The sequence below is a fragment of the Theropithecus gelada genome, chromosome 4 (assembly GCF_003255815.1).
Source record: "Theropithecus gelada isolate Dixy chromosome 4, Tgel_1.0, whole genome shotgun sequence".
Taxonomy (NCBI): Eukaryota; Metazoa; Chordata; class Mammalia; order Primates; family Cercopithecidae; genus Theropithecus; species Theropithecus gelada.
The window spans coordinates 2,252,169-2,263,483 of NC_037671.1; the positions used below are offsets into that span (position 1 = coordinate 2,252,169).

General features: G+C 45.2%; 1 protein-coding gene across 1 annotated transcript; it reads left to right on the top strand.

Moving 5' to 3' along the window:
- Positions 1 to 271: 271 nt before the first annotated feature.
- On the top strand, positions 272 to 6,784 carry LOC112622366 (proline-rich protein 3-like). Its single transcript, XM_025381924.1, has 3 exons — positions 272 to 436; positions 4,900 to 5,190; positions 5,453 to 6,784. Exons 1-3 carry the CDS (start codon positions 331 to 333, stop codon positions 5,557 to 5,559), a joined length of 504 nt encoding a protein of 167 aa, XP_025237709.1. The 5' UTR covers positions 272 to 330; the 3' UTR covers positions 5,560 to 6,784.
- The last annotated feature ends 4,531 nt before the right edge of the window (positions 6,785 to 11,315 follow it).

Below are 11,315 nucleotides of genomic sequence, written 5' to 3' on the forward strand. Positions count from 1 at the left end.
TGGCCCGAGAGCCTGTTGACTCTGTGACACACACTGAGGAGCTGGTTGTGGTGTTTTCCAGCGAGGGAAGAAGAGCGGAATTTTTTCAAAGCATTTATAGAAACGCAGCAAAGGGAAGGTGTGAGGTTGCCGCCATGCCTGGCAGAGACGGAGAGAGGCAGTTTACTCCAGAATGCGGCCGCCACAGATGTTCTCCGCAACCTTCCGGAAGTGGAATGGTGGGAGCTTCGGCATTGCTGCCCACCGACCCCCCGGAAGCGGAAACAGAATCGCCGCGTGCCCCTTCCTCACTACCCTCCAAATCCCGCTGCAGCCATTGCCGCAGCCACGATGCCGAAACGAAAGAAGCAGAATCAGCACCAGCCACCGACACAGCAGCAACCCCCACTGCCCGAGCGGGAAGAGACTGGAGATGAGGAGGATGGGAGTCCCATCGGTGAGGGGTCAGGGAGGGATGTGCACATGCCTGTCAAGCCCGTCCGGGCGAAGGGCTAGGGGCTAATAAGGTGCGAAGGAAGGGGCTCTAACGGAAGGAGGAAGGGCGCACGCGCTGGGTAGGGATGGCAGCAGGGCTGTCCCAAATGGAGCCTTGAACCAGGAGTTCTCTTACTGGAACCGTCAACCTCAATACGGCCCCAAACCTTTCTGGAGAAGGCGGGGGTGGAGAGAGTAAAGAGCTCTTTTGCGCAGCCGCAGAACAGTAGGGGAAAGGGGCAGTAGAGATGTTGCAGATTGCGATGACTGGGTTGACAGTTTGTATCCGGATTTTGACTGAAAAGGTACAGGTGCCGCTTTCTCTAAACTAGTCCTCTGGCCGAGTGAAAGGAGAAGAGAACTGACTGGCCAGCAGTTAAGGTGAGGGATTGGTTTATGTCTGGAGACACTTAGGTTGTTTTGGATAGCGACGGTACGGTGAGGAAAAGAAAAAGTTGTCAGTATCTTTTCCTGCATTATCGCCTTTGATTGAATATCTACTTTTTGCAAACCCTGAAACAGCTTTGCAGAAAAAAGAGCAGATAGATGGGGTGAGAACTCCTAAGACTGCTGAAAATATACCTGACTTTACTGGTTGAATTAAGAAATGAGTAATACAAGAAAAACGCCTAAGAACAGAATCATCAGTCCTTTAATCCATTCTGATGACCATATTTTCATGTCTGCTCTTAGGACCACCCAGCCTTCTGGGCCCTCCCCCCATGGCCAATGGAAAACCTGGCGACCCTAAGTCAGGTGAGGAGGAAGGGGCCCTGATCCTTGTATTAGGTCGCGGATAAGACAGCAAGGGAGGGGATAAAACCCAGGAAGGACTTAAAAATCAAAAGATCAGGGATTCCATCCCTAAATGAATGGAGAGAAGTTGTATATTTGCTGACTGAAAAACTCAATGTTGTAAAAATGTCACTTCTTCCCAAATTGATGTATAGACTTCATGCATTCCAAGTCAGAACACCCATAATGTTTTTGTGGAAATACACAGTATTATAGGGAAATGCAAAATACCAAGGTGAGAGACTGTCAAAACAATCTTGAAGTGGGAGGGCGTACTATGAATATCAAGATTTGTAAGCTGGGCATGGTGGCATATGCCTGTGGTCCCAGCTACTCAGGAGGCTGAGGTAGGAGGATCCTTTGAGCCCAGGAGTTTTTGAGGCCACTTGGGCAACATAGTGAGATCCTGTCTATAAAAACAAGAAGGAAAAAAGACTTACTATAAAGCTACAGTAGTTACAACGATGCGGTTTGGACACAATGATAGACATAAGTCAACAGGACTTATGTCCCGAAGAGTCCAATAACAGGCCCATACATGTGTGGACACTTCATTTATGATGAAGATGGAACTGGAAAGTTGGTCTTTTCAATAAATGATATTGGATCAATTGGATATTCATGTTAAAAAATGGAATTTCACCTTGTAGTCATAATCATATTGTATAATGAACTGTAGATCTAAGTATAAAAGGTAAGAGAATAATTATTCTAGAAAGTAAATGTATTTTCTAAGAGTAGCTAAGAGTTCTTAAACAGACAAGAAATGTAGGTATACACACTAACCATAAAGGAAAGATTGATAAATTGAACTCCGTTAGAAAATATAAATTTGCGGCCAGGTGCAGTGGCTCACACCTATAATCCCAGCACTTTGGGAGGCTGAGGCGGGCGAATCACGAGGTCAGGAGTTCAAGACTAGACTGACCAACATAGTGAAACCCCTATCTCTACTAAAAAATACAAAAATTAGCTGGATGTGGTGGTGTGCGCCTGTAATCCCAGCTACTCAGGAGGCTGAGGCAGGAGAATCGCTTGAACCTGGAGGCGGAGGTTGCAGTTAGCCGAGATCGCACCACTGCACTCTAGCCTGGGTGACAGAGTGAGACTGTCTCAAAAAAAAAAAAAAAAAAAAAAGAAAGAAAAGAAAATATAAACTTGCCAAATAACGCCATTAAGAAATTAACAGGAAGCTATACAATAGAAGATATTTGCAACAAATATAACCAATAAAGATCCTGTATCTATAATATATAAAGGATTCTTCCAGACAAGCCATTTGAAAAATCGACCAAAAAAAAAAAAAAAAAAGGACACCTTATTAAAATGGAGCTCTAAATGAACTAAAAGTCTAAATCAACAAGTACTCAATATCATTAATCGTCAAGTAAATGCAAGATAAAAATATACCACTTTGAAATTAGAACTCTTGTGTACTGCTGCTGGGATTATAAAATGGTGAAACTACTATATAAAACAATATGAAGAGATTCCTCTTAAGCAATTAAAAATATATATGTATGACAAAAAAAATTAAAAATAGAACTACCCCAGAACTCCTGCTTCCAGGTATATAGCAAAAAAAAAAAAAAAAAAAAATGGAAAGCAGGGTCTTGACATATTTGCAGACTCATGTTCATAGCAGCAGTATTCACAATAACAAAGAGGTGGAAGCAACCCACATGTCCACTGATGGAAGAATAAACAAAATGTGGCGTGTACATACAATGGAATATTATTCAGCCTTAAAAGGAAGAAAATGCTGTCACATACTACAACATGGATGAACTTTGAGGACTTTATGTTCAGTAAAGACATAGTGTATGATTCTGCTTATCTGAGGTGTCTAAAGTCAAATTCAGGGGCCAGGCGTGGTGCTTCACACCTGTAATCCCAGCACACTGGGAGGCCAAGGCAGGTGGATCACTTGAGGTCAGGAGTTCGAGAACAGCCTGGCCAAAATGGCGAAACCCCATCTCTACTAAAAATAGAAAAACTAGCTGGGCATGGTGGTGCATACCTGTAATCCCAACTACTCAGGTAGCTCAGGCATGAGAATTGCTTGAACCTGGGAGGCAGAGGTTGCAGTGAGTCGAGATTGCACCACTGCACTCCAGCCTGAATGACAGAGTGAGATTGTCAAAACAAAAAATAAAAATAAAGTCAAATTCAAAGAAACAGTAGAATGGTCGTTACTAGATGCTGGGGGAAGGAAGACAGAAAAGGGGAGTTTTGTTTAATGGGTACAGAGTTTCAGTTTTGCAAGATAAGAAACTTTTGGAGATCGGGCATGGTGGCTTACGCCTGTAATCCCAGCACTTTGGGAGGCCAAGGCAGGTGGATCATGAGATCAGGAATTCGAGACCAGCCTGGCCAACATGGTGAAACCCTATCTGTACTAAAAATACAAAAATTAGCCAGCTGTGGTGGTGGGCACCTGTAATCCCAGCTACTCAGGAGGCTGAGGCAGGAGAATCGCTTGAACCCAGAAGCTGGAGGTGGCAGTGAGCCGAGATCGCGCCACTGCACTCCAGCCTGGGCGACAGAGCGAAACTCCATCTCAAAAAACAAACGAACAAAAACTTGGAGATCTGTTTCACAACAATATGAATATACATAACACTACTGAACTGTACACTTAAAAATAGTTAAAATGGTAAATTTTATGTGTTTTTTACCACAATAAAAAGCAAACAAAACGAGGCATGATGACTCATGCCTGTAATCCCAGCACTTTAGGAGACCAAGGTGGGAGGATCACTTGAGCCCAAGAGTTCAAGACCAGCCTGGGCACTGTGGCAAGACCCAATCTCTCATTAAATAAATAATAATAACCAAACAAAATAACCACCACTTTTCACACTCACCAGAATGGCAAAATTTAAAAATCTAACAATTCTAAGTGTTGTCAAGGCTATAGGACAACTACTGGTGGGAGTGCAAATTGCTATAACCACTTTGAAAAAAAATTTGGCATTATGTGTGAAACTTGAGCATAACATATACTTTATAACCCAGCAATACCTCTACTATGTATATACTCAACAGAAATGCATACGTATGTGTAACAACATGTATAAAAATGTTTATAGTGGCATTTCTCGTTATAGCCCCAAACTGGATACCACCCACATGTCCATCATCAGTAGAATGGATAAATATGTTGTTGTGTATGCATGCAATGGGACTACACTGCAACGAAAATGAATGAACTACTGCTACAGGCAACCTGGATGAATCTCACAAACATGATGTTGAGCGAAAGGAGCCAGACATAAAAGAATGCAGACTGTATGATTCCATTTTTGTGAAGTTCAAAAACAGGCAAAAACTAACCTATGGTGTCAGGATAGTGGTTACCTTTGGGGAGGAGGGTGGGTAATGGGAAAAGGGGCACAAGGGGAGGATCTTTTGAGGTGCTAATAAGGCTTTATCTCTTCACCTGGTGGTGGAAACTCAAGTGTGTCTACTTTGTGATAATTGGGTTGTGCACTTAAAACTGGTGTGTCTTTAAAACTGCTGTTCTTCAATAAAAAAAATTTTTTAAATCAGGGCCTATCAGGATTCAGCTGCCCATTGGTCACCTTTCTGTGTCTTTCTTTCTCTCTCTGTCTCTCTCTCTCTCCCCAGCTCTTCACAGAGGTCCTCCAGGATCAAGGGGACCACTGATTCCACCACTGCTGAGTCTCCCACCTCCTCCTTGGGGTAGAGGCCCAATTCGGAGAGGCCTTGGCCCCAGGTCTAGCCCATATGGTCGTGGTTGGTGGGGAGTCAATGTTGAACCTCCTTTTCCGGGGCCAGGTCATGGGGGTCCCACCAGGGGAAGCTTTCACAAAGAACAGAGAAACCCTCGAAGGCTCAAAAGCTGGTCTCTTATCAAGAATACCTGCCCGCCCAAGGATGATCCCCAGGTTATGGAAGGTGAGGTCCATTTTGTTACGCCCATTACTCCCAGAGTGACCTAATTTTCAGAAGATCATTCATGATCTTCTTTGGGCTTTCCTTTTTGCTTTTGAAGCAGAAGTAGACCTGAATGTTATTTCTCCCAGGAGAAAAACTACCATTCCAAAATACCTGGAAATGGTAGGGGGTAGAAAATCAGTTCTCCTTCTGTCTCTGCTTTTCATCATATTTGTTTTCTTTGTTGCTCAAATTTTTAACTTTAATTTTCACTTGTTCACAGACAAATCCGACCGCCCTGTCTGCCGACATTTTGCCAAAAAGGGTCACTGTCGATATGAGGACCTCTGTGCCTTCTACCATCCAGGCGTCAATGGACCTCCTCTGTGAGACTGTGCCTTCCCATCCAGGCTGGAAGGAGCTCTCTGTGACCTAGCGGCCATGTATTTCTCTGTAGCCCTGTAATGGCTACTGTGAGGCTCTTCCAACACCCTCAGTCAGTGACACACCCACCCCATCCACCACCTCCCCAGTTTGGGGTCCAGAGTTGTGTTGCGTCACTGGTGCGCGGTGTATGCGCTTTCTTCTGATCCAGCCTTTAGAGACTTGCCTTTGGGACCCATCTTTGCTCCCTTAAGTTGCCTCCTGGATCTTCTTTCCCATCATCAAATGACTGCTGAACAGGAAACCTCTTTGGTGCTGTTTCTTGTGCATCTGTCCACCTGTTCCCCAGTACTGCCCTCAATTCCTGAGAGCCCTGGAGCGGTTTCCTACCATTCCCTTCTTTTAGCTGCTTGTTTTAAGTCCTTTTTATGTGACATTCCCTACCCCCAATGTTGTCAGCTGCTTGTGAAACTCAGCCAGGTTGTCTAACCTGGGGTCAAGTTTGGGTGACTGGTGCAGAGTTACTTCCTAAAAGGCCACTCTCCCTGCTTTTGGATTTCGTAGTTTCTCTGTCAGTAGCATGATCCCCACCGCCGTGGTCTATGATCACCGTGCTTTGTGAAACTGTGCATCCCCTTGTAGCCTCTCTCAGTGTCTGTGGCATTTTTGTGACTTCCCAGAACTAGAATAAGTTTTCCTGCCAAAACGAGTGAGGCACTTGACGCCCTCTGGACTTTCCCACTTCCCAACATGGAAGAATTGTGAACTTTCCATCAGACTGCCTCCCTGGCCCTCCCCATTCTTCTCTTGTTGGTTACTCTGGGTCTGACACAGGCCCATGAGATGTCTTATAAAGCCTCCAATGGCTTTATCCTACCTAGATCCCTTCCAGCCCATTTTACTTAGACTATGTCGTTGTGAGGCCACCAGTCCTTTCATTTGAATTCTGTGAATCTCCACCTTGCCTATCTTTGGGTGGAACCTGGACAGTACTGTCGCCTTCTTCCAACCCTCTTCCCCTACATCCCTGGCACTGGTTGTTTTCTGTGAAAACAGCAGTGAACAGGTTCAGTTTTGAACTGGCCCTGAGGAAACAGGTCAGGAGTTGTATTGGCAAGAGGGAGGGATGAGAGTTGTTGGAGAACTGAGAATGAGGTGTTTTTTTTTTTTTTTCTTTTTAACATTTTTTTATATTAGTAATAAATGCAGTGGAAACCAGCATTTTCTTTAATCCCTGTGTTCTAGTCATCTCTGGAGGTACAGATGAAGCTGTTCTCACCTGGTGGAGTCAGCTCATTCTTTAGTTCATACACACTAGTGATGGGGAATGACAAAGCTTAAGGTTCTTCCAGGCTGAAAAAACCAATGGAGGTTCCATTGGCCTGTAGGCATCAACCAGACCAAGCTGCCTTATGTTCAAGGGCAAAGTTTTGTAAGAAAAAGGAAAGGCCAGGTGTCTGTGGAGTTATTTTTAAATACTTTACTTGGCAGAGTTTGCGTTTATGGAGTGGTAATGATGAAGGAGTCTTTCAGCAGCAATTTGCAGAGTGCCTGTGGGCCAGGCAATATACTAAGCACTAGAGATAACTGACAGCCAAAGCCAATGGATTTAAAATGTACAAGGAAGACAGGTTTCTCATAACCACAAATAGCATGTAAAGTTAAACCTGCCAAAAGTGCTGGGAAGAAGACAGAGTGAAACGGAGTTGTGTAATAAAGGGAGTCAGGGAAGGAGATGCAATTGAGACAAGCTCCAAAGGATAAACAGGAGGTGGGGTGGGAAAGGGGAGTCAAGGCAAAGGTCTTAGCTAAAAGACCTAGGGGAAAAGGAGCTAAGAAACCTAGGGACAGTGGGAGATGATGCAGAAGAAAGAGGAGTTAGACCACTTAGGGCCTTGGAGAACATGAGGATTTGGCTCTTTTCTTAGAACAGAAGCCTTTGAAGAATTTTAGACGGGAGTATCATGGCTTAGGCTGGCTTTTCAAAAAAATCAGCTTGTATGAAGAGGGCCCACCTTGGACCTGGAAGTTAGAAAGCTACTGGCTATTTCAGTAGTACAAGTGAGCCATGATGATGACATAGACTTGGGTAGTAGAGTTGGAGAAAAGTAGACATTTGAAAATTACAGGTCAAAACAAAAGTATCAGATTTCTCCAGGTAGTTCTGGCTTATGTAACTGCCATTTAAAAAGAAGTCTTAAGATAGAAGTTTATTTCTCTCACAGGTCAAGAGGTAGACAATCAACAATCCAAGATATGTGACAATGCCACCATTACAAGGTCCCTGAGTATTTGGAACATCAACCCCCAACTGTTAGATTCACAACCACAAACTTCTATTCACAGTCCAAAGTGAAGCTCTGGCTTCCTCATCCATGTTCAAAGCCTCAGGATGGAGGAAGAGCCAAGAACACCCGTTGTCTGGGAAGAAACTTCCTTTTTTTTTTTTTTTGAGACAGAGTCTCCTGTCGCCCAGCCTGGAGTGCAGTGGCACAATCTCGGCTCACTGCAAGCTCCGCCTCCCAGGTTCACGCTATTCTGCCTCAGCCTCCCGAGTAGCTGGGACTACAGGTGCCTGCCACCATGCTCGGCTAATTTTTTGTGTTTTTAGTAGATACGGGGTTTCACCATGTTAGCCAGGATGGTCTCTATCTCCTGACCTTGTGATCTGCCCACCTCGGCCTCCCAAAGTGCTGGGATTACAGGTATAAGCCACTGCACCCAGCCAGAAGAAACTTCTTAAAAGTTAACTTACAGCTCCTCAACTTATGGGCAAGCATTTAAGCTGAGTTTATTAATTCTACAGAGGTTATCTCCCTAAAAGAGGGCTAGGAATGACAGGGTTAGGGTTTGTGTTTGGTGATTTCAAAAGAAGCAGAAAAGGCCAGGTGTGGTGGCTCAAGCCTGTAATCCCAGCACTTTGGGAGGCCGAGACAGGCGGATCACAAGGTCAGGAAATCGAGACCATCCTGGCTAACCCGGTGAAACCCCATCTCTACTCAAAAATACAAAAAAACTAGCCGGGCGAGGTGGCGGGCGCCTGTGGTCCCAGCTACTCGGGAGGCTGAGGCAGGAGAATGGCGCAAACCCGGGAGGTGGAGCTTGCAGTGAGCTGAGATCCGGCCACTGCACGCCAGCCTGGGTGACAGAGCAAGACTCTGTCTCAAAAAAAAAAAAAAGCAGAAAATTGTTCTATGACTACTTCTTAATCTTATCTAGAAGGAGGGAGAAATGAAATATGACTAAAGCTGTAAGGTAAAAAAGCCAATACATTTTAGCTGACAGGGAACTGTTTGGTGTTTTTGTGCTTAGACAAGATTTTGAAGTTTGTCTAACTTCATCACAAACACAGAATGACCTTGTTTGACACTGATTTTCTGTGAGATAGTTTATGTTCAACAAGAGTACCAGGGCCTAACTATGGGCAACAGGCCAGCTCCCAGCAACACCAAAGCCTGCTAGTTATTGTCAGGCCAATTCCCAATTCTCAGGGACTGTTTTTCTTAAAAGTAAACAAACATATAATTACAGGTTGAGATGAATCATATGAAGGAAATAAATGGGGTACTGAATAGAAACAGTAGTTGGGGAGCTACTCAAGACATGGTGGCTGGGCGCAGTGGCTTATGCCTGTAATCCCAGCACTCTGGGAGGCTGAGGCGGGTAGATCACCTGAGGTCAGGAGTTTGAGACCAGCCTGGCCAACATGGTGAAATCCTGTCTCTACTAAAATACAACAATTAGCTGGGCATGGTGATGGTCTATAATCCCAGCTACTTGGGAGGCTGAGGCCGGAGAATGACTTGAACCCAGGAAGCAGAGGTTGCAGTTAGCCGAGATCGCACCATTGCACTCCACCCTGGGTGACAGAGGGAGACTCCATCTCCAAAAAAAAAAAAGACATGGTGGCTAGGATAGACCTCTCTGAGGAATCTGTAGATGAAGGGCCCAGAACTTAGCCTTGAGGAACTCTGACATTGAATGGCTAAGTGAAGAAGGACAAGGATAAGCCAGACAAGGAGACTAAGGAGAGATGACAGAGAGGCAGGGAGAGATCTTAGAGTATGGCATCACCTGGCTGCTTGCTCAGTGCCAGGTACCCTGCTAAGCTCTTTATAGACATTGTCTGTCTTAAGCTTCATATACTTTCTTTTTTTTTTTTTTTTGGCGGGGGCGGGTCATTCAAGCGATTCTCCTGCCTCAGCCTCCCAAATAGCTGGAATTACAGTGCCCACCACCACACCCAGCTAATTTTTTGTATTTTAGTAGAGATGGGGTTTCACCATATTGGCCAGGCTGGTCTCGAACTCCTGACCTTAGATGATCTACCTGCTTCGGCCTCCCAAAGTGCTGGGAATATAGGCATGAGCCACTGTACCTGGCCAAGCTTTGCATACTTTCAATGAACACTTTAGTGCCTAGTGTAGAGCAAGCACTGTTTTAGGAGCTGGAGATACATCAATAAAAAGGACAAAATCCTTGCCCATATGGAGCTTACATATTGCTTTGAGGGTGATAGACAATATACATAGGTAGTATAATTTTAAGTAATAGTAAGTGCTCCAAATGAAAATAAAATGAAAAAAGAGGTTAGAGACTGACAGGGGGAAGAGAACAGGTAGATACAAAGAGAGAGCTGCTTTGAGGAGGTAACACAGAGAGAGAAAATTAAACGAGGGAACAAACCATATGAACACACGGAGAAAGTGCATTCCAGACACAGGGAACAGCAAAGGCAAAGGCCTTGATGCAGGAATGACTTTGGGGTGTTTGAAGTAAAAACAGAAGGCCAGGCCAGACGTGGTGGCTCATGCCTGCAATCCCAGCACTTTGGGAGGCTGAGGCAGGAGCACTACTTGAGCCCAGAAGTTCGAGACCAGTCTGGGCAACATGGTGAGACCCTGTCTCTGCAAAAATGTTTAAAAAGTACCCAGGCCAGGCCGGGCGCGGTGGCTCAAGCCTGTAATCCCAGCACTTTGGGAGGCCGAGATGGGCGGATCACGAGGTCAGGAGATCGAGACCATCCTGGCTAACACGGTGAAACCCCGTCTCTACTAAGAAATACAAAAAATAGCCGGGCGAGGTGGCAGCGCCTGTAGTCCCAGCTACTCGGGAGGCTGAGGCCGGAGAATGGCGTGAACCCGGGAGGCGGAGCTTGCAGTGAGCTGAGATCCGGCCACTGCACTCCAGCCTGGGTGACAGCGCGAGACTCCGTCTCGAAAAAAAAAAAAAAAAAAAAAAAAAGTACCCAGGCCTGGTGGCATGTGCCTGTAGTCCTAGCTAGTTGGAGGCTGAGGTGGGAGGATCCTTTGAGGCTGCAGTGAGCTATGATTATACCACTACACTCCAGCTTGAATGACAGACCAAGATCCCGGCTCAAAAAAAAAAAAAAAAAGCCCAGTGTGGCTAGACTGTGGGAGATGGGATCAAGATGTTTAACAGAGGGCATATTGTACAGAGCCCCATAAGCTATGGTAAAGCATTTGGATTTTATTCTGGATTTTATGCTTTTTTAAATACTTTTATACTTTGAACAAATGGATTTTTTTTTTTTTTTTTTTTTTTTGAGACGGAGTCTCACTGTGTCACCCAGGCTGGAGTGCAGTGGTGTGATCTTGGCCCACTGCAACCTCCACCTCCCAGGTTCCATGATTCTCCTGCCTCAGCCTCCCAAGTAGCTGGGACTGCAGGCACCCACCACCACGCCTGGCTAATTTTTGTATTTTTTTTTTTTTTTGAGACGGAGTCTCGCTCTGTCGCCC